Here is a 23,878-nt window from a genome sequence, read left to right on the forward strand (position 1 = left end):
GAGGCTCGTGTTTCCAGTCAAGCACGGTTCGGATCCCACCAGCCTCCACAAACAAACCGGAGGTCCAGTGGGGCGGCACTCTGGGAAGCAAAGCCTTGCCACTGGCCATCTCTCTAATAGCGCCCATCTTCTCTGTGACAGCTCAGGGGTCCCCTGGATTGGGTGGTTGACAGCCACCCTGGATTGGGAGGCGTGTCTTGTGGCGGCTGCTGATTGGTCAGCGGTGTGCATGGGGGTGGGGTGTTGGCAACTGGCGTGTCACGTGGACGAGCCCTATTTCCGGTGCGAGGACCGTTTACTCCACCACCGGTAAAATCTAACCGTCTTTTTCAGCGTCTGCTGGGGATACCAGACGCGGCTAACTGTTCTCTCACGGCTAACCGGTTCCCGCCCCTTTCTGAGGCCGATTTCCGGGACTCCGGGACCAGAATAGATTTGTCAAATAGCACTTTTTCCTTCCTTTGAACTGCTTTGTGCGCTAGAAGCAGTTGAAAAGAGGTTTGACTTAATGGCTGGAGGGCTCCGGAGCGAGGTGGCGGGGGAGGAGGATTTACTTAAGGGAAGAGAAAGGATTTGCCTTTTCAGAAAGAGCCACTCTTTTCTGGCTCCGCTGGCGGGGTGGGTTTGGGATGGTTTAGGTGGTTTGGGAAGGTTTGGAGTGTTTTGTCGAGGTGGTTCCCGCTGCCGGTTTTGGGATGCCAGTGTACGAGATTTGGCCTCTTAGTGGGTACCGGGTGCTGACTGAAAACAGTTGATCCTTTTTCATCCTTTCTCTTCTTTGGCGTGGGAGGGGGCCAAGGGGGCCGAACGACCGAGGCAGTCTCACTTTATTCAGATTCTTCAAACTCAAAATCCTATTAATTAGCAAGTTTTGTTGTAAAACTTTTTGAGATGTAAACTTTGATTTGGAGGCATCTGATTGTAACCGCCATTAGTCAAATAAAGTACAGCTAAGCTGTTGGTGTTGTAAATAAGTACACGAGGCGAAACCAGGGGCTTCCCAGCAGCTCAGTTGATAAAGAATCCACCTGCAGTGCTGGAGACCTCGGCTCAGTTCCTGGGTCGGGAAGATCCGCTGGAGAAGGGATACTCCAGTATTCTTGGGCTTCCCTGGTGGCTCAGCTGGTAAAGAATCCACCCGCAATGCGGGAGACCTGGGTTTGAACCCTGGGTTGGGAAGATCCCCTGGCGAAGGGAACGGGCTACCCACTCCAGTATTCTGGCCTGGAGAATTCAATGGACTATGTAGTCAATGGGGTCACAAAGAGTCAGACACGATTGAGCGACTTTCAGGCGAAACAAAGTAAAGATGTGGTTCGAGTACAGTCCTTTGATAACTTCATCTGTTGGGGATCGCTTCCCTCCGTTTACCTGGCTCTCCCTGAAATGGTACTGCTCTAGCGTTTTAAACTAGTTTAATGTTTATGCATAATGATTTTACAAGCAAAACTTTTATACACAGTATTGTATAAAAAGCAGGTACGGGCTCGATTCCCTGTCAGCCGACTTTATAGCCTCTAATGTTTGATACCGACAGCAGAAGGGCTGCTTTTCAGAGTCCTGACAGGACTTTTAGAAAGTGATCAGTGTATTGACACAGACTTGTTTAAAAAAATTTTGGCGTGGTCTGGCGATTGTAATCTGCCCTGTCTTGCCAAATATTTCTTGCAGTGGTTTTTGGATAAGTTGATGAGTTGATGGCAAGGGAGAGCTAAAGAGCAGACTCCTCAAGTGACTTCTGAGAAAATGTCTTTGCAGTGTCTTTTAATTTTTAAAAACTGTATTTTGGGGGGCTGTGGTGGGTCATGCTTGCTGCGCCAGCTTTTCTCTAGCTGCAGCCGCTGGGGGCTACTCTCTAGTTGTGGTGCACAGGTTTCTCATTGTGGTGACTTCACTTGTGGAGCTCGGGCTCAAGGTGTGCAGGCTTCAGTAGTTGCTGCAGGTGAGCTCAGTAGTCATGGCTCCTGTAGTTGCACAGGGGCTTAGTTGCTCCCTGGCATGTGGGATCTTCCCAGTGGGAATCAAACCCCTGTCTCCTGCATTGGCAGGCGGTTTCTTCACTGCTGAGCCACCAGGGAAGCCCCCCTTTGCAATGTTTTTAATGTCTAAACTGTGTTTGAAAACCAGATGGTTTTTCTTAAGATTTTAAGCGTTTAGACCTCCTAGTGTAAAATGTAAGTAAACTTCACTGTAAGTAAGCTTATTTTGCAAGATTTTGAATTTAACAAATTATATTAATTTTGCAGAATCTAGTCATAGTTGGGCTCTAAGAAAATGTTGCAAAACCTTTCCTCACCTTGTGGAAAGAAGAGAAGGGGAATTAAAACTCAAGACTTGGCCTGCTGTGAACCAGACATGATGCTGAGTCCTTAACTCTAATTTGGTCTTTCACAGCTCTATGAAGTAGCTATTATTCCAACTTTACAGGTTAAGGAATTGAGGCACAGAGGGGTTAAATCCCTGCCTAAGCAAAATAGCAAATTTTGCAGTTTGGATTCAGATTCATGTATTTCTTAAAGTCCAGTTCTTGGCACAGTGGCCTGCTATTTAAAATTCATTTAGGGGAAATGGTTGCTATAGCTGCAGTGCATGGTGCAGCATGAGTGATAATTACATGTTGTGATCCTGAGCAAAAAAAAAAAAAATATATGAAGCAAAAAAGAAATCCTTGACAATTGTTTTTTTGGTGGTGTTCCAATTACCAAAAGGATCTCATAGAAGTTACAGTTTTTCAATGTTGAGTTGATTTCTGAAAACCTTGAAACATCTATTGATATAATAAAACTGTGTTTCAAAGGTTACTTGAATGTCGCAAAATTATGCTTTCATCAGATTGTAACTATCAAAGGAAAAGCTGACATAAAATAATGTAGAACATTTTTATATTTGAAATGTATCCTTTTCAAGGTACATTTTTGCTATTGCTCCTAGTGAAGGGAAAATCTCTCTGTAAAAGAAAAAAACACTCAAATTTTTTTAGTTTATACTAAAATATACAGCAATAATTGCTTTTGAATTCTTCTAATATCTATCCTAGGTACTTATTGTAGATGGTATACATTCTTTTAAATTATAGCATCTATGTAGGTTTCCCCAGTGGGTCAGATGGTAAAGAATTCACTTGCAATGCGGGAGACCAGGGTTCCATCCCTGCATTGGGAAGATCCCCTGGAGGAGGAAATGGCAACCCACTCCAGTATTCTGGCCTGGAGAATCCCATGGACAGAGGAGCCTAAGGGGCTACAGTCCATGGGGTCACAAGGAGTGGGACACAAGTGAGCGACTAAGCATATATGATCCTGAGGATTTGTGGTCCATGTGCTCCGTGACAAGTTGGTTCTTTGAGAGGGTGTCATGACTACTACTACTACTACTACTACTAAAAAGGTGGCTTTGCTGTGCCAGCCATTGTTCTAAGCACTTCACATATATTAATTCACATCATCCTCATAATCCCATGGTCTGTGCTGTTGTCCCCATTTTACAGTTTTTTAAGCACAGAGAAGTCACACAGCTAGTGAGTGGAGGAGCTGGGACCCACACCCTGTATTCTGGCCCAAACTCTAAGGTCTTAATGCTATTTGATGTTGCCTCTCCTGTAACTAGCCAGCATGTGACAACTGCTTTAAAAGTGCTGAAGTTTGAGTGTTCTGGTACTTCTGGAAAAGCAGTTTTACTTCCAGATGGTGTGACATTACACCCTTGCTTTGTGGAGCTGGAAGTTGAAGGAAGCCTTGACACTTGGAGTTGGTTCTCCTATGTGGAGTGCAGAGTATTGGGGGCAGAGGGCATGGCAAGTGCAGAGGTTCAGAGAATGCCAGGTCAACTTTGATTTGTCCGTGTCCTACAGAGACAGAGGTGCTGGGTGACTCCATGTACGCTGCCTCTGTGTTTACAGCAGAGTTTTCGCAGCATTGTAATTAAGCCAGTGGGGGACTGTCTGACTGTTAGAGCCTCTAACAGTGGTTGCCAAACTTTGTTTATAAAAGGTCAGATGGCAAGTATCTTAGTTTTAGAGCAAGGAGACAAGTGATAAGAGGTGACGTCTGAGCAGTGTGGAGAGATCTGACTGTAAAGACCTTGTAGGCCATGGTAGGAGTTTGGGATTTTATTTTGTTTTTGGCCAAGAAGGGATTCCAGGTGATTTTAATGAAAAAGTAAAGCACCTAGACTCTGAAGCCAGACTGCACCATGTACTAACTATGAGACTTGGGTAAATTATTAAAATTTCTTTGCCTCAGTTTTCTCTTAAGGAAAATGGGGATGATAATAGAGCCTGCCTTGTGGGGTTGTCAGGAATACTAAATGAATTAACATAAAGTGCTTAGAACATTGCCTGGCACAGAATAAGCAGTAAAAATCTGTTAGATGGTATTATCTGTACCTTGTGGCATAGTCCAAATGTTCTATAGTGAAACTGGATTTAATGAACAATTCTATATTTAAATCTATAAAACAAAGTTGTTGAAATACTCCCTAGAGCTGGGGTCCCCAGCCCCTGGGCTACAGACTGGTGCTAGTCTGTGGCCTGTGGCACGGCTGCATGGCGGTGGCGAGCAGCAGGCTAGGGAGCAAAGCTTCATCTGTACTTACAGCTGCTCCCATCACTTACATTCCCCCCTCCCTAGTCCATGGAAGAAGTGTCTCCCGCAAAACCCCTCGCTGCTACCAAAAAGGTTGGGGACTGCTGCCCTAGAGTGGAAACTTTAACGCACTATTCTCATTCTTTGTGCATTCGAGCAGATCCTGCTCTGCAGTGTCTCTTTTAAGAGCAAGACTTGAGGAGTAACTTTTGAATATCTATGACTTGGAACTCGGTAAATAAATCATAGCCTATTTGCAAGATGGGGAACTGAGACGTTGTTGAAGCAACTATGGTGTATCTAAAGGTCCTGATTTAGAAAGGCATCTTTCACTTTTGTCTCTTTTTGAACTCATAACATTGTATTCGTCTCTGCATCTGGGTTTTACTCATCATGGCGGTTGTGAGATTTCTGAGATTTGTCCTTGTGTGTATCAGTAGTTGGTTTATTCTCAGTGCTGTGTAGCCTTCCTTTGTATGAAACCCCAGTTCAAGTAGTCATGACTTGTATTAGTTGTATAATCAGAAGAAAATAGTCTTAGAAAAATAAAATTTGGTTGAAGTTACAGCTCAAATTAAAGGTATCTAATAACCTGAATTTATTTTACATTAGTAGACTGCATTTATCTAACTTGAGGGGGCTTCCCAGGTGGCTCAGTGATAAAGAATCTGCCTGCCAAGTAGAAGACACAGGTTTGATCCCCAGGTCAGGAAGATCCCCTGGAGAAGGAAATGGCAACCCACTCCAGTATTCTTGCCCAGGCGGGCTCCTCTATCCATGGGATCGCAAAAGAGTAGGATGCGACTTAGCAACTAAACAACAATCTAACGGGGGAGTTACTTTTCCCTTCATTCTGCCTCTCATTACTGCTCAGGATGGATAAAAGGGCATTAGCTCTCTTATGAACACCCCTCCCAGCATTCAAATCTGCTACAAAATATGATATGATAGCATTATACTCAATACCCTTTTCTGATTGCTAAGAGGAATGACTGAATCATAACTGAGCCTACATAATTCTAGAAGAGATGTTGCCCTATTTTTTAACATGCAGTTATTTAGGTTTACCACAAAATTTTAACTATGGAAGCAATCATAATCTTAGCGCTGAAATGACCATAGATGTAATTTTGCCCAGTTTTCACCTGGCAGGGGAGGATCTGATGTCTTTAGTGGTCTGCCCAGGCCACACCTTGGTGGAGGCCCAAGCTGGACTCCCCTGACTTAAATCTGGAGGCCTGCAGCCTCCCTGAGTAAAAAGCATCTGAACTCCTTGACAAAGACAGTTAGAACTCATGCTCTGCTGTTAATTTGTTTCCAGCACTTACTCTGTAGCCTTTAGGTTGTAAAGCATTCACTTTACAATTTGTAACTGTGTTTGATCTGGATTCTTATTCCTACATGTGAACAATAAAACCCTTCAATTTTTAAGTTTATCCTAAATCACTAATGAAAGAATTCTCACTTTGTTGCTCTCTAAAATTCAACCAGGACTCCAAATCAACTTGAGTTGGCATTCTGAGGATATACCTATGTTAAATTTACTAAGGCAGTAAGTGTGAAGTAACTTTTTTATGCATTGCTTTTCAGGAGTAAGCTTTACCAGTCCTAGACGTTCAAGCATTTTCACAAATAAATCCTCCAGCAAGTTTCAAAATAATTAGGCCCAAGTCAGGAAGTGGAGTTCCTCTGTTGCACAAAAAAGATGTCAAGCGGATCTAGTGAAGTTGATGTGGTTTGTATTTCAAGTTGAAAATCTGCTTTTGTTCGTTTTATTGTGTTCTGTTTCTTTTCCAAGTTGAGTTTAATTTCATACAGTAAAATGCAGAGATTGTAAATGTACAGTTCACAAGTTCCAGACAGTGATGTTTAAAGTATTTAAATGATGAGCATATGTGTACAAGTTTTAAAATTTTAACTATTTACCAAGATTCATTTTTTCTGACTCTTTTCACATAATTATATGAAAGCATTTTGAAAAGTATAAGGCCCTGTATACAATGGTAACATGGGGTCTGTCTATCTCTCTCTCTATATATATATTTTTAAGTACTAATCTATAACCCAGTCCCACATTATCTTGTTTATGGCTTTTGAAACAGACACATGTACTTTTAAATGGTTAAAATTATTCCTGTAGCTCATAATCTATTCTTAGAATACACTCTTAGAATATCATGGTTGTTTACTATCTATTTACTTATTTATTCCCTATCTCCTTCTCCCCAAAATGTTCTAGGTGATTTAGAGATTAACTTCTCAAGAAAAATAGGTGTGGGGAATTCCCTGGCAGTCCAGTGGTTAGGACTCTTGAGATCTCACTCACAGCTGAGAGTCCACATTCAATCTCTGGTCTGGGAACCAAGATCCCACAAGCCTTGCAGTGAAGGGGAAGAAAATAATAAAAAATATATGCTTAAGTATTTCCTATTTTGTCCACAGAGTGGCACTGTTGGATTATTTTAAAAAAAATCAAAAGCCATGTAGAAGATTCTTTGTGGTTGCTTTTAGAAAAAGTGCTTATTTTATAGCAGTTCTGGTGCCAAATTACTAGAAGATTAGACTTTCTACCTTAAGGTACACAGGAGGAAAATGATGTCTTATGTATGGTTGTGATAATGAGAAGTTTTGAAAGTGCATCCTTTCCTGTAGTCATAGTATTGAAAATAGACAAAGGTCCTTTGATATCACCAGTTGCCTTTTGGAGCTTCTTGAAAGTGAAGTAAGTCCTCAATTTTTCTCTAAGTTCTATCATCATTCCTTTTAATTTGTTAATAAATCTTCCTTAGATAAGAACACGAATCCCTGCTTATGATGATGATAACACTGTTCTTTATGCATATGAACCAAATACTGCATATTTCAGTAATGTAAGTAATGTTAATTGCCATTTGCCAAATACATTAACATTTAACCACTTTAAAGAAAAAGATTTCAATTGTTCATAAACTACAGATTTCCTCTAAACTCGCACTCAAAAAATACTAGTCTCTCTTAAATTTGTCCACTTCCTTTCATTAAACAGTGAGCAAAATAACCATTTCACTTTTCTCCCTTGCAGAGTAGGAAAGTCAGAGCAGTTTTTACTTATTTGTCAGTGTAAAACTCTAAACTTAAGTCCCTCTGATATTATGAATTCTTTCCTTACTCCCTCTCTTAATTAGCAGTGAGTATATTTTCATTCTCATATTAACATTTTTTTTGTCTCTGGTTTAGATTAAGACCTCTGAAACTCTTTGAAAAGTTGGTTTAAAATAATAAGTTGATATTATTCTTTCATTGTTCAGTCTGAATTTCACAGAATTATTAACTGTTCAATTTTTAAACTATTAGCAGGAAACTGCTGTATCTGACACATCTTACAACGAAGAACAAGAAAAGATAATTCAGGATATCCTTGTTTATTGCCAGGTAAAAAAAGTTCTGTCTGTCTCAAATGCAGTTTTCTAAAACACTAAGCTAAAATTCTCTTTATCTCATATAAAGTATATAATTGAAATTTTGCTGTATTGAATTATTTATGATTATCACTCTCATTATGATCTTTTAACAATTTTCTTTGGTGAAAGTTTCAAAATAGCAGTGTGTAGGTTTTATAGCCTTTTGTAAAAGCCCTTAACTGATCAAATGTAGTTACAGCTCTTTCATCTCAACTGTTTGATACTGAATTAATTTCCCCTACAAATTCTTTAAAGGAAGTTGGCTGATATAGATAAACTTTAGTATGTACCTAAATGTATGTCAGGGCTTCCCTGGTGGCCCAAATGGTAAAGCATCTGCCTGCAATGCCAGAGACCTGGGTTCTATCACTGGCTCGGGAAGATCCCTTGGAGAAGGAAATGGCAACCCACTCCATGGACAGAGGAGCCTGGTAGGTCACGGTCCATGGGGTTGCAAAGTCAGACATGACTTCACTTTCCATAAATGTATGTCAGGATATTTCAATTGAAATGAAATGACAGCCCACTGTTTATTAATGAGTTCATCTTACATAGTTTTGAGGGGATTTTTTTTAATTGACATGTTGGTGGAGACTGATAGAGGTAGCTAACTATCAAGGCTTTTGTGAGCTGCATACCCTAGCAATAATGAACATTTATAACAAATAAATGTTTCTTAACATATAACACTACTTTGATACAATGAACTAACGTATTTTGAAAAGTAAGAAGTATTTATGAGAGTCTTTATCGTTATCACTATTGAGAACAGAAGTGGAACACTTAAAGGGGACTGTGGTGTCTTCTGGGGAAGGATGTACAGAGAGCGGGAACGTAGGGGCCAAGTAGGGAGTTCTGATTTTGAGCAGTGCTAGCCCAGCCTGCTTTACGTCAGCATCCATGAGGTTGAATGAGGTTGACACGGCTCTGCCAGGACCTTCTGAACGATTGTGCAAGATGTGGTGGGATGGAGCATCTCCCATAAGACACGCCCAGCTTTCAGAGTCACAGCCCTGCAGTGGGCCCTGGGGGATCCTCTCCATTTCTCCTCCTGTGCCTGCTCCCTCCTGTCTTCAGCGCCTTCCCTTCCCAGTCTAGGCCACATGGGGCAGCACTTCCACCTGTTCTTTTTTATCCTTCCCAGCGTCCCCTTTAGTAAAATCCCAGCCCTGCCCAGCCAGGCTGGGAAACAGAGGGGAGGACCTCTGCTGGGGACTAGTGACCCTCATACAACCCCAATCCTTCTTGCTTACTTCATGGGGAAAATGGGGAAGCGTGGAGCAGAAATCCCCTCCAAGTCCCGATTCTTCTCACAGCCCACAAACCTGCCTAGTTCCATCTCTGCCAACCTCCTTCCTGACCACGGGAGTGGGAAAAGGGTTCCCCATAAGGCTAACACTAACGCTTCCTCTGGTTTCTGCATCTGATCCTCTGTCCCTGTGTTCAGACACCTCCCTTCATCCATCACCCGCCTCTCTCCTGGACCTTCAGCCTCTGTCTCTCTCAACATACTCATTCTCCCACTGTTATTTATTAAAATCACTTTGTTTGACCTCCTAACCCTCTCTCCTTCCCTTCATAACCCAGCACTTTGAATGTCATTTATGTTCACTCTGGAAACATTTGACTTCCTGTTTGGGTATTTGGGGGGTTTGATTTTTATTGAAGTAGAGCTGATTTATAATATTGTGTTAGTTCCAGGTGTAGAGCATAAATTTGGGGTGTAATTCCCTGTGCTCTACAGTAAAACCTTGTTTCCTACCTATTTTATGTATAGTAGTTAATATCAGTTAATGTCATACTCCTGATTTGTTGGGTAGTTTTCAATATACTCTTCCTTCTGCCCTGTATGCTCTTGCATGCATTTCTACCTGGTGGACACCTTCTCACCTTTTCACTGTTAACACAGATAACGCCCACAACTGCCCACCTAGATTAGGTCTTGCCCTTCTGTGCACACTTAGCTTCTTATTCTTATCTGTATTATGGCCATAATGTTAATAATGCTTGAACACTACTGGACTAGCCATTGTGCAGTATTATTATTATGTTAGTAGTAATACTGTAGCACATTGCTTTGTCCTTGTGAGAACTAAGAGATATTTTCATCCTGATTCTATTAATAAGGAAATTGAATAGCAGAGAAGTAACTTGAACCCCACTGTGTTCCCCTCAAGCCTGTGCTGAGAGCCAGCAGGTCTCACACTTGATCATGTCAGAATCACCTAGAGGGCTTGTGGAAACACAGGTCGCTGCTCTCGCTCTCAGACCTCCCAATTCAGTAGATCTGGGGTGGGAGATGTAGCAATTCCAACAAGCTACTAGATGGTGCTCTTGCCTCTGGCACTTAAATCAATTGCTCCTGGCTGCTAATCACTCTATTTACCTAGTCTCTTTACTTGTCTTTCTCCAGCTAAAATGGGAGTTCCTTAGGGCAGGAGCTGGTTCTGTTCTTTTTTATTTTTTCTAATGTCCACATTCCCAGCATCTAGCAAAGCAGTTCTGGCAGGTGGTAAGCTCTCAATAAATGTTTAGTTGAATGAATGATGTAATGGTTCTGGCCTTTTAAGTGTATTTTTGCCCAAATGAAATTTCTATGTATTTCAAGAATTCTCAGGTTTTATCAGTTACATACCCGATTGGCATACAGGGGCTGTGTACTTAAACATTTTATAAAGTTAATTGTTAATTGCATGACTTTAATCTGGGGACTTCCCTGGGGGTTCAGTGGTTGACTCTACACTTCCAGTGCAGGGTTCAATCCCTGGTCAGGGAGCTAGGATCTCACATGCCACATGGCCAAAAATAAGTAAATAAAATATGCTGATGCCAAAGGTCGCATCTGTTGTATTTGGTTCACTGTTCCTTCCAGAGTGGACCCTTCACTGCCTATTAGTTTATCCCATCATTATGGAAAGAGGCTCTTTTGCCTTTTAGCAGATTTTAAAATTTCTTTCCTAAACTATCACCTTCCTTGATGTAAAATGACTCCAGCATAAATGTGATAGCTTATAGGAATTGTGGTACATTTACTTTCCAGTATTCAAGCTACTTCAAATGCCTGTATGATATGGAGTAGTTGAGTAGGAGGTTGGGGTGCTTTAATCTCAGCCAGCTCGGCCCTGGATCACCAATAACCAGGCATTAAGTGGGAAACAAGAAATTTCTGATGGCTTGAGAATTTTCTTTGCTCTGGCAGTCAAAGGTTGGCTTAATGGTATTTTTTATGTTACTTTTCTTTTGAAGTAGAAATTAATAACAGTTTGTACTATAATAGGCCATCTATGATGCTATTCAAGACCTGGATAAGAAATTTGATATTATTCATGGAAAAGTTTCAAAAATTTACCGTTCCCGTTCACGTGTGAAGTCAGTGTGGCAAAGTCATGTAAGTGTTACAAAAATATTTTCACAGCTATAATAAATAAACCTCTGGGTTCTAAAGATGCCAATTAGAAGTGAGAGAGAACTAATAACTCTTAAAGAGGAGTAAGGCTGATCTGTACTTACTATAGCAGCAGATGGGAGACTAAACCTCTGCTGGAAAAATGCTGATGTCTAGGGTTGAGATATGTATGACAATGGGTATTTTTATATTTGAAACCATAATATATAAAATGCGATTCAAATGTAGGGGTGAAGAGGAATAGAGCGCTTATCTTTAATAATATAAAGCAATCTTCCATAGAAAGTAACTATCAGTGTATTTACTATATATGTCCTTTTTCTTTTACTCACGGTTAATTTGTGCTGGGTTTGTGTCATTTCAGAAACTACATGGAAATAGATATAAAAGTCATAATTACCTGCATTCTAGAAAGAGCAAAAGCCAGAAAAGGAAGAGAAGGGACTGTCCCTCTTCATTATCTTTAACTGAAAGTTATAGCCCCACTATACCAACAAGCAGGCGGGATGATGATTCCCAGAGCAACACTTTGGGAACATCTATTGAGTCCCAGAAGTCCCCAGAGCGGGAGCAGGAGTCATCCTTCCAGGATCAGGAGTCATCCTTCCAGGATCAGGAGCCAGATCGCAACCAGAGCCCAGGGATCCCCTCCATCTTCACACAACCCTATGAGCCATACGAATACGAGCAGAAGGAACCCATGCAGGGCCCTTCTTACTGCAGCAGCCCACAGGCCCACAGCACCAACAGCTCCTTCCCAGTGAACCAGGCCACTGTAACTCCACCTGCAGCCATACTGCCCCAGATGGGACCTGAACCAATACCTACCCCTGACGTTGTGACCTATCCACCTTTATTTGATCCCCAGCCCTCCAGGCATAATACCTCGCCTCCCTACACTCCGAGCGCTTATGGTGAGTATGAACTGACACCTGTTCCAGGTAGCGTTATTTACCCTATACTCCTTAGCACTTGGATGCAAGCTTGTGGAAGCTATTTTTTTCTCATCTTGAGTACTAGTTTGGGGTGATACTCTTAACGATGACTAACACTTGAGTGTCTCTAATGTGCCCGCACTATGCCAGTCAACTGACACTCCCTCTACATTAATACTCATAATGATCGCACTGTGAGTTTTTTCATCTTATTTTTCTTGACCCTTTCCCTGTGTAAACAATCACGTGTTCCTAAAATGGCTAGACCCCAGATGACAGAAAAGGAAAGGTACACTTTAGGTTCATTCACACAGAGGTCAAATTTGTGTTGACATCTTTGGTTAGAGAAACAAATCTTCCTGATGAATTACACAACCCACCTCCATTACAACACACTAACTTTAAGGAGTGGAGCACTCTGGTTGAATAACTGAGTACTTGTCTGAACACAAAGAAATTTGAGTACAACTTAGTTTACGGCCTGGGCTTCCCTGGTGGCACAGGCAGTAAAGAGTCTGCTTTCAATGCAGGAGACCTGGGTTGCATCCCTGGGTTGGGAAGATCCGCTGGAGACGGGAATGGCAATCCATTCCAGTAATCTTGCCTGGAGAATCCCATGGACAGAGGAGCCTGGTGGGCCACAGTCTGTGGGGTCGCAAAGAGTTGGACATGACTAAGCAACTAGCACTTTCTCATTTTTATTTTATAGCACAGCTAAAACTTCTTGAGGTATGAGCACTTACATTGTTTCACGTCTCAGTTATTTATTTTTTAAATATAAACCTCCAACCAAAATATCTATTACTATGCAATGAAACTTGAAAGAGATATTCAGTGTAATGTTAAAGTCACTTTTGACCTAGCTAAGCACAAAATAATGTTTTCTGCAAAATTCAGATAAGCATTTAAGCCTTGAGAGACAGGAATTTTAAAGCCATGGTAGAGGTTTGGTAAGAGAACTCATGTGCTTCTCAAAGATAATGGAAGTTATTGAAATTTGTTAATTAAAATTAATAAATTTAAGCAACTTTAGAACTATAAATTCTGGAAATTTCCACTGAAATTAGCTAGTAAAATAAACCTCATCTGGAGAGACCAAGAGGACAGAAATTGAGAGAAATTCATTGAAATTCTTAAAGGAAGAGAGCAGTAGCCTGGTTTAGATTAACCTAATTCAACATAAGTTACAGGTCTTTTTGCTCTATTTGCCTGTGGCCAAAGAGCCCTTGGGTTGCTCAGTCTGTTTTATGATCTTTGAAACTCTAAGTTACCTTCTGAACTTGCTTTTGTTGTTTGGAGGAGGTCACATGGGACAGCAACCCACTCTAGTACTCTTGCCTGGAGAATCCCATGGATGGAGGAGCATGGTAGGCTATAGTCCATGAGGTCACAAAGAGTTGGACACGACTGAGTGACTTCACTTACTCACTCACATGGGACATTCTTGGGTAGCTAGCTTCAGGTCATCTTCAGGCTTTCATTACATTTTACCTTGAAGTTCTGGATCCATGCTGGGGTACTTCACAGAATGTTCCAGGAATGATACAATTACTCCCTACTTAACATCTCTTCTTTCAGGATAATATCAGGTCAAGTATGATTTGTCTTTTTCCCCTCCCTCTTTGAAGCTCCAACTTCACCAGTTAGAAATAACCCGGATTTCTTCAAAGAAAGCTTCCCTGAGGACCCCTCAACCTGGTCCGTGGATGAAGTGATCATGTTTCTGCAAGATGTAGATCCTCAGACACTTGATCCCCTGGTTGACCTCTTCAGGGACCATGTAATGTATCTTTTGATCTGGTTTTTCTGCCTTAACAACTTTGAATTCTCTCTTTGCAGACCCTTCAGTTGGTTACTGTTTACTATGGATGGTGGGGGAACCCTATCAACTGATTTTTCCACATTTGAGAGAGTTCACTTTGTGCAAAGTCAGATCCTTAAAGGGTAGAGGCTGGATCTGTGCTTTAAATGGGCACCCAAGTCCCTAACATACTACAAGTCTTCCAAGTTCTCAAGAGAAGATGATTCAGCATGGCCACTCTCAGGTGTCTTCTCCTTTGTAAGACCAGCTACAAAGATCCTCCTCCCCACCTGCTCCCTGCTTGGCCCCGGGATTGTGAGTAGGAGGGAGTGACCACTGTTGTAATACAGTGTCCTACTTGTTATGATTCCCGATGAACCCAGAAACTGATTCCATTTGACTCTGTCCTGTTGACCTTATATGATTACTGATGATTTAGGATGCTGATACTCTCATGCCGTTTACAAAGTAACATCATGGGCTAAATTTTTTAAGTTCTAATTTCTTTAATTTCTACTTTTACTTACTAGAAAGTATATGGAATACCTGACAAAAGCAGTACTGTGAAGGACTTCAGGTCCCTTCAGCCAGTGATAAATGATTCAGCACAGTTTTATTTTTAAACTGCTGCTGCTAAGTTGCATCAGTTGCGTCCGACTCTGTGTGACCCCATAGACGGCAGCCCACCAGGCTCCGCCGTCCCTGGGGTTCTCCAGGCAAGAACACTGGAATGGGTTGCCATTGCCTTCTCCAATGCATGAAAGTGAAAAGGGAAAGTGAAGTCGCTCAGTCATGTCCGACTCCTAGCGACCCCATGGACTGCAGCCCACCAGGCTCCTCCATCCATGGGATTTTCCAGGCAAGAGTACTGGAGTGGGGTGCCATTGCCTTCTCCAGTGCAGGAAAGTGAAAGTGAAGTTGCTCAGTCATGTCCGACTCTTCATGACCCCATGGACTGTAGCCCACCAGGCTCCTCCATCCATAGGATTTCCCCACTGGAGTGGGGTGCCATTGCCTTCTCATAAAAACCAAATAATATGCTTCAGCAGCATCACTTGGCCAATTAATTCTTTTTTACTAGGAGGATGGCTTGTGACTATCAAGTAATATTTTTGTAGTGTTTCCTAATGAATAAAATTAGTGCCCACATATATGATGTACCATTTTCAATATGGTAAGAAAATCAGTCATTAGTTTTTAGCATCTAATTAGCTTCAGACAACTGATTACCTTCCAGTGTTAAGGCAGCACTGTATAGCACTCTAATAACTGAGATACTCATGCTCCAGCCCTTCTAAGAAAGTCAATGACCGTCTGAAATTCATTTTTATGATTCATTAAGTTTTTATTCTTTTTGTCATAGTTATGCAGTATTTTGTTTAACACAAGGTATTTAAAATTAGGTAGCTTGATGCTTAGGACATTTTTAAGATATTCAGTTAAATTTCCTTTTTCTTAAAATTTGAAGCAAATCTACAAGTGATTAAGTGATGCTTCACTGTACAAATTAGATTTTTGATAGTTTCCATCAATCAGTTGCAGATTCAGAGACTATATAGCTGGAATGAGCTGCTCTCTAATTGTGTTACATGTTCTTATATAGAAAGGAGAAACTATTCTGATTCAATATGAATGCTTTATTAATTATTTCAATTTCCTTTGCTCTGTAGGGCATTGATGGGAAAGCTCTGCTACTGCTCAGGAGTGACATGATGATAAAGTTCATGGGGCTTAAGGTGGGGACAGCCTTGAAGTTGTGCCACTACATCGACAGGCTTAAAGGAAGAAGATATATCTCCAATTTATAAACCACGTGTAGGTTAGACTGGACTTAATTCTGGGGAGACCAATACCATCTCTGCTCTGCCCTTAGAAGTTTTTGTTGTGTAGAAGGTTCCTTTAAGATATGGTGTATCCAAAATAGCAGAACCTGGGATGGTCCAGTCTACTTCTTTAGAAGCCATTTAATGTGTTAGTGCTAGCATAGTCAAATGGTTGTTTGTTCTTTTCATTATTTTCATTGTATAGTTTACAGATATACTTCATGCAGGAAACAGAAACACCGTTTGATTTTGGTTAATGTTTATATGTAAAACCAAAGCAGCCAAATCCCAAAGGGCAAAATAGCAGGCAGTGACAAGCTTTCTAAAGAAATCCATGTGACGTTTTCCTTAGAAGAAAATTTAAAGTTGCAACTATAGGTATCCTGTTTTTCTCAAATATTTTATGTCTATTACTGCAATGTTCTGTTTATGTTCTACCAGTTTCCCAAAAGGGAATAGCCACATAAATTATTTTCCTGTTATTTTTTCACTGTATGTTTTATCTGTCCCTATTTGAAGGAAAAAAGCAGCCTTTTAAGATTTCATGAGGCACTGTTGCTGCTGCTCCTGCTGCTGCTGCTGCTGCTAAGTCGTTTCAGTCATGTCCGACTCTGTGCATTCTTACCAGTTTTTTAAAAAAATTATCACATAGATAATCATTTCATTCAAGAGATATTACACTACAAGGGTGGTTTGGATTGAGTCTGACTATATTCTTTTCAACTAAATACATGTTATTTTACAACTTCCATATTTTGTCTAAACTTGGACATTTAACTAGGCATTCATTGCTCCCATTTCTCCATGAAGATGCCTATGTCTGAGTTTTTTAAAGATGTGTTTTATTGTCTCTTCATTCCTCATATGGATACTGTTTTCTGTTTATATTTTATTCTGTATCTGAAGTATACACACAATTAAATTCTTAATTTAAAAAGGCACTTTATACTCCCACTGAGCTAAAGACCATCTCTATATATAGTGAGTTTTTTAATTCCTTAAAACACAAATTGTTTGTGTTTAAAACATAGAAATTGTTTGGTCTCACTGGTACCTCTCAGCTCACACTTCAGGGTTTCCTTACAGGGAAGTTCTATCTTGTGCAATGTTTCTAGTTAATTTCCTTTCTAAGCCATTTATCTTACTACACTTTGGACAAGTACATTAATTCTGATTTGAACTTTACTTTAAAAATTAGAACCTTCAGGTGAAACGTTCATGTTATTTTATTTATTACATCATTATGTTGTATATATTCAGTGTAATGTTAATAAGCTATGAGAAATGGTGCTGATTTTACTCGCCATTTGTTATAAATGCCAATAAGATGTTCACCAGGGGTAAGAATATACATTATCTTTTTAGAAAATGAAGTGTATCTTATAAGCAAATGTAACTATTTACTGGGCATATATGATTTAAAGGACATTTTCATCTATGTTAGTCCTTTTGTGTTAGAAGATTCAGATTTCAACTTGGTCTTCTTTCAAACTGTTTATGTGAAGATGCTGTGCCCACTTGAACAGTCCTCAGGTGTTTGTATAAGCACTGTGTTTTACAGTTTTTAGATTTTAAATATAATAAAGTTTAATAATTACAGCTGTTAATGTCAAAGCCTCAGATTTGATTTTACTTGCTTAAAGACTTAAAGCCAGCAAGGATGCATGTCATGAATCATTATACTTTGTGACAGCCTCACTAGAGAATTCTCTTTCCATTCTGAATATCAAGGCAAAAGTATGGCTAACACAGTAACTTTCATAAATACAGACTTCAAGTACCCTCATCTTCATGAAACATATTTGTTCATGGAATGGCCACCTGACCAGCTGACCACATAGGCTCCTCCAAAGTGGCTGTGGTGGAAATCCTCAGGATTCATCTCAGACCAAATTCCCAAAAGGCCTCTCAAGGCCAGGAAAGACATACCAAAGGCTTGCCATCAGGCTGTGCTTCAGTGGGTTTCACTCTTCTACAGAATCCCTAAAACGTGATTCCTGCACATGCCAGCAGGAATCCCATTCACCTGCTAAGGCTGCTCAGCACCCATGAGTTTCCAGTGTCTGGAGGGACCAGGCAGAGAGACAGAAAATGTTTCAATTCTACCCAGAGGTATAGTTTACTAAAGTGCTTTAAGTCACAAATAACTTGAGGGGAAAGGCATCCCTATATCTGGAAAACACAGATCAAAACCAGTAATATTATAGGCAAAACCCATAAAAATTATAACCATATTCACCACTTCACACAGTAACTATTTGATAACTTTTTATGAAGCCTCAAGTTTTCCATTAGGATTTTTCACTATCTGACCCACTTCAGCTGTATGATCTGAAACTTATCAGAGACCTGCATTTGTCAAAAAGGGCTTCCTATGTATATCATCTTGAAAATGAAGCATTTTTGCAAAAGCATCAGAGTAAAATAACTGCCTATAAATAACAAAAGACTTTAAAAGGCACAGACACCTGATTATAATGTAATCACTAAAGAAACTTGGTTATGATAACTAGAATTATAACCAATGATAATCTTAACCCTTGCAACGTTAATCACTGGCGAAAATCAAGAAGCAAGTAACTGAACTGTTCATCATACCAACATTTACTGATTAGAAAACTTATGCTCTCATCTTCCTCTAAGAAAGCAAAGGTAGGTAAACTTAGACCCACCCAGCAATTAATGTTCCACTATTTTATCCTATTTGAAATGATGCAGGTAATGAATGAATTCTCTCCATTTAACTTGGTTTAGTATCAAGTTACCAAAATCTGGAAAGACTATTTTTTTAATTATTTATTTTAATTGGAGGATAATTACAATATTGTGATGGTTTTTGCCATACATCAGCATGAATCGGCCACGGGTATGCATGTGTACCCCCATTCTGAACCATATATTTGCGAGCTCAAATGGTAAAGAATGTGCCTGCAATGTGGGAGACCTGGGTTTGATCCCCAGGTCAGAAAGATCCCCTGGAGAAGGGCATGGCAACCCTCTCCAGTATTCCTGCCTGGAGAATTCCATGGATAGAGGAGCCCGGTGGGCTACAGTCCATGGAGTTGCAAACAGTTGGACACAACTGAGTGACTAACACACATACAGTATTTGTTGGAAAGACTATTTTAGATAGACATTCCTGATAGCTGACAGTGAACGATGTCAGATTCGTGATCTCCAAAGAAGAAGATTTAGCTTCAGGACCAGGGACCAAACTTGATCACTCAAGAGCTTTTGTATAGCAGAGTTTTATTAGAGTATAAAAGGGACAGAAAAAGCTTCTGACATGGACATCAGAAGGGGGGCGGAGAGTGACCCCACTCGCTAGTCTTCTCAAGGCCTTATATACTTTTACCAGACCCACTCCCACGACATATATCTTAAATTAACAAGATTAGAACTAACTAAAGAAAGGTCTTACCAGACCCACTCCCACATAAGATTAGTCAGAAGGTTCCTATTAAGGAGAAACATGTCCTTGAGCAAGATCAGTTCAGTTGCTCAGTCGTGTCCGACTCTTTGCGACCCCATGAATCGCAGCACGCCAGGCCTCCCTGTCCATCACCATCTCCCGGAGTTCACTCAGACTCACGTCCATCGAGTCCATGATGCCATCCAGCCATCTCATTCTCGGTCGTCCCCTTCTCCTCCTGCCCCCAATCCCTCCTAGCATCAGAGTCTTTTCCAATGAGTCAACTCTTTGCATGAGGTGGCCAAAGTACTGGAGTTTCAGCTTTTGCATCATTCCTTCCAAAGAAATCCCAGGGTTGATCTCCTTCAGAATGGACTGGTTGGATCTCCTTGCAGCCCAAGCGACTCTCAAGAGTCTTCTCCAACACCACACTTCAGAAGCATCAATTCTTTGGCGCTCAGCCTTCTTCACAGTCCAACTCTCACATCCATACATGACCACAGGAAAAACCATAGCCTTGACTAGATAGACCTTAGTCGGCAAAGTAATGTCTCTGCTTTTGAATATACTATCTAGGTTGGTCATAACTTTTCTTCCAAGGAGTAAGCGTCTTTTAATTTCGTGGCTGCAGTCACCATCTGCAGTGATTTTGGAGCCCAAAAAAATAAAGTCTGACACTGTTTCCATTGTTTCCCCATCTATTTCCCATGAAGTGATGGGACCAGATGCCATGATCTTTGTTTTCTGAATGTTGAGCTTTAAGCCAACTTTTTCACTCTCCTCTTTTACTTTCATCAAGAGGCTTTTTAGCTCCTCTTCACTTTCTGCCATAAGGGTGGTGTCATCTGCATATCTGAGGTTATTGATATTTCTCCTGGCAATCTTGATCCCAGCTTGTGTTTCTTCCAGTCCAGCGTTTCTCATGATGTACTCTGCATAGAAGTTAAATAAGCAGGGTGACAATATACAGCCTTGATGTACTCCTTTTCCTATTTGGAACCAGTCTGTTGTTCCATGTCCAGTTCTAACTGTTGCTTCCTGACCTGCATACAGATTTCTCAAGAGGCAGGTTAGATGGTCCGGTATTCCCATCTCTTTCAGAATTTTCCACAGTTTATTGTGATCCACACAGTCAAAGGCTTTGGGATAGTCAATAAAGCAGAAATAGATGTTTTTCTGGAACTCTCTTGCTTTTTCCATGATCCAGCGGATGTTGGCAATTTGATCTCTGGTTCCTCTGCCTTTTCTAAAACCAGCTTGAACATCAGGGAGTTCACGGTTCATGTATTGCTGAAGCCTGGCTTGGAGAATTCTGAGCATTACTTTACTAGCATGTGAGATGAGTGCAATTGTGTGGTAGTTTGAGCATTCTTTTGCATTTCCTTTCTTTGGAATTGGAATGAAAACTGACCTTTTTCAGTCCTGTGGCCACTGCTGAGTTTTCCAAATGTGCTGGCATATTGAGTGCAGCACTTTCACAGCATCATCTTTCAGGATTTGAAACAGCTCAACTGGAATTCCATCACCTCCATTAGCTTTGCTCGTAGTGATGCTTCCTAAGGCCCACTTGGCTTCACATTCCAGAATGTCTGGCTCTAGGTGAGTGATCACACCATCATGATTATCTGGGTCGTGAAGATCTTTTTTGTACAGTTCTTCCATGTATTCTTGCCACCTCTTCTTAATATCTTCTGCTTCTGTTAGGTCCATTGTTGTTATATAATCATTAGTACAGAGTTTAAAGAAAAACATTGAGCAAGATGAGTTGTTTTCTGTGTAATCATTTGCTCTGGGCTTAAAGAAAGTTAGTTTTCAAGATTGTTGTCATAACAACTCAGAGTTTAAGAAAAAGTTTGTCCTTTTTCTCCTCAAGATTCCTGGATCCCTTTCTCCTGGAGGGCCCCAGACTCCTTATCAACCTACCTAAGAATTAACTCTCTCATTCCCAAAACATATTTATTACTATAGCATTTACCTAAAAGTTTTATCTCACTTATGTTTACTTAAACTTTCATCATATTGTTATTTTCCTTGCTGAAAAATTTTCAACAGATGTAATAAGGTGTTATTTACTCTCTAGTAAACTTAGGTACAGAGACTTCCCTGGTGGCTCAGATGGTAAAGCATCTGCCTACAATCTGGGAGACCCGGGTTCAAACCCTGGGTCGGGAAGATCTGGAGAAGGAAATGGTAACCCACTCCAGTATTCTTGCCTAGAAAATCCCATGGATGGAGGAGCCTGGTAGGCTACAGTCCATGGGGTCGCAAAGTCGGACACAACTGAGCGACTTCACTTTCACTAAACTTAGGTACAACAGAAGTGTTAGCACTGATGGGCTTCCCTGTTGACTCAGTGGTAAAGAATTTACCTGCCAATGCAGGAGACATGGGTTCAATCCCTGGTCTGGGAAGATTCACATGCCATGGAGCATCTAAGCCCATGGGCCACAACTATTGAACCAGCGCTCTGGAGCCTGTGAGCTGCAATTTCTGAGCCCACATACAGCAGCAGCTGCTGCTGCTGCTGGTGCTAAGTCGCTTCAGTCGTGTCCGACTCTGTGCGACCCCATAGACGGCAGCCTACCAGGCTCCCCCGTCCCTGGGATTCTCCAGGCAAGAACACTGGAGTGGGTTGCCATTTCCTTCTCCAATGCATGAAAGTGAAAAGTGAAAGGGAAGTCTCTCAGTCGTGTCCAACTCTTAGCGACCCCATGGACTGCGGCCCACCAGGCTCCTCTGTCCATGGAGTTTTCCAGGCAAGAGTACTGGAGTGGGGGGCCGTCACCTTCTCTGCTACTGCAGCTACTGAAGCCCAAACATTCTAGAGCCTGTGCTCTGCAACAGGAGAAGCCATAGCAATAAGCAGTTCATTTGCCACAACCAGAGAAAAGCTTGTGCAGCAACAAAACCCAGCACAGCCAAATCAAATTATTTTTTAAAAAGTATACCACTGATGACTCTAAAGACAGGTCTATATTAATCAAACTAACAAGCTTAAGCTAGCTAGCTTCAATACTAGATATTCAGTAAGTACTGAGTATTTCTCAGGCCACATGAACCTGAAATTTATTTAAGCCAGTCTTTTATATTTCTGAGAATTTACACAAATGTTAAATTTCTTTTACACCAATTAAACAGTCCGTCTATGAACCCATCTTGGCAATGCCATTTGGAGACTGAGACACTTTAAAAGGTAGGCATAGGCATACAATTATCTATATAGAGAAAGAGATCTCAGTTTTCCTGCTAAAATGTAAAAATACCTTTTTGAGTGAAATAATGCCACCTGCAGCAATATAGACGGACCTAGTGATCATCATACTAGGTGAAATAAGTCAGAGAAAGACAAATATCATATGATATCACTTTTAAGTGGAATCCATAAAAATGACACAAGTGAACTTATTTATAAAACAAAGAGGCTCTCAGACATAGAAAACATTTATAGCAACCAAAGGAGAAAGGGGAGGTGGGATATATTAGGAGTTTGGGATTAACAGACCCAAGCTACTATATATAAAGCAGATGAACAACAAGGTCCTACTGTATAGCACAAGGAACTATATTCAATATCTTGTAAATAAACTAATGAAAAAGAACCTGAAAAAGAATAGATTTATGTATACCTCAGTCAGTTTGCTATACACCCGAAACTAATACATTGTAAATCAACTATACATCAATTAAAACAATAAAAGATAAAAATAATTCTTAAAATTAAAAGTCCTCTTTTTTTTTCTCTTCACTCTGGGATCATAGATGATTATAGTTCCAGATAGCCCAGGTAGATCACATATATTGCAAAGTCACAGGAAGAGAAACACCTATTCCTTCTAGAAAGCTAACTTCCTCTGAGGGCATATGGAAAAACCAGTTTTAGAAAGTCAAAAGAATCCCATCTTGGACACTTTCAGGGATTTTTTTTTTTTCAGTTTCTAAAAAGCCAAATCAGTATAAGCAAATAACAGTAATATACAATAATACATGTCACTTACATGCATGTGCTTCACTTTCAGAGGAACAAGAATCAGCATTCAAGTTGACCTTCACCTCAGCTATTAGCTCAGTCTCCACGGCCTTTCTCAATATAAAGCTGTGTGCACCTGCCAGCCCACAGCTGCAGCCACTTTATTTTCCCACCATAATGATGCCAATATCTCTGCTGTGGCCTTGGGGTGTCTATGAGTCCTCAGTACCCTCTTGGCCTCTCATTCATCAAGGACAGCCACCCCAGGGCCCCACATGCTACTGAACGGCCACCCCAAGATTTCCCCTGCAACTATCAGGCAGATTGCAGGCAGATTCTTTACCATCTGGAACTTTCAGGCCCCACAAGCTAGGTGACACCCCGTAACTTTCAGAATCACCCCTGAAATTTTCAGGCCCCAAGCTAGGTGACGCCTGGCAACTTTCCATTCCCCCGTCCTTATTTCCCAACATCTCGGTGCTCATGGGCATTTGCTTGGTCTCGTGGCGGC

General features: G+C 40.9%; 1 protein-coding gene across 7 annotated transcripts; it reads left to right on the forward strand.

Annotated features, from left to right (window-relative positions):
* Positions 1 to 260: 260 nt before the first annotated feature.
* Positions 261 to 17,595, forward strand: SCML1 (Scm polycomb group protein like 1). 7 transcript variants are annotated; one of them, XM_070291388.1, is made up of 8 exons: positions 323 to 498; positions 6,174 to 6,318; positions 7,373 to 7,453; positions 7,917 to 7,994; positions 11,301 to 11,411; positions 12,298 to 12,343; positions 13,993 to 14,144; positions 15,836 to 17,595. In XM_070291388.1, the coding sequence occupies exons 2-8, from the start codon at positions 6,289 to 6,291 to the stop codon at positions 15,971 to 15,973; spliced, it is 636 nt and encodes a 211-aa protein (XP_070147489.1). In that variant the 5' UTR covers positions 323 to 498; positions 6,174 to 6,288; the 3' UTR covers positions 15,974 to 17,595. The 7 variants fall into 7 exon arrangements, with proteins under 7 accessions (XP_070147488.1, XP_070147490.1, XP_070147487.1 ...); XM_070291387.1 differs by lacking the exon at positions 7,373 to 7,453 and having other exon boundaries at positions 261 to 498; positions 7,920 to 7,994; positions 11,794 to 12,343; XM_070291389.1 differs by lacking the exon at positions 7,373 to 7,453 and having other exon boundaries at positions 285 to 498.
* Positions 17,596 to 23,878: the final 6,283 nt, after the last annotated feature.

This window comes from Ovis canadensis, chromosome X (genome assembly GCF_042477335.2).
Source record: "Ovis canadensis isolate MfBH-ARS-UI-01 breed Bighorn chromosome X, ARS-UI_OviCan_v2, whole genome shotgun sequence".
NCBI lineage: Eukaryota > Metazoa > Chordata > Mammalia > Artiodactyla > Bovidae > Ovis > Ovis canadensis.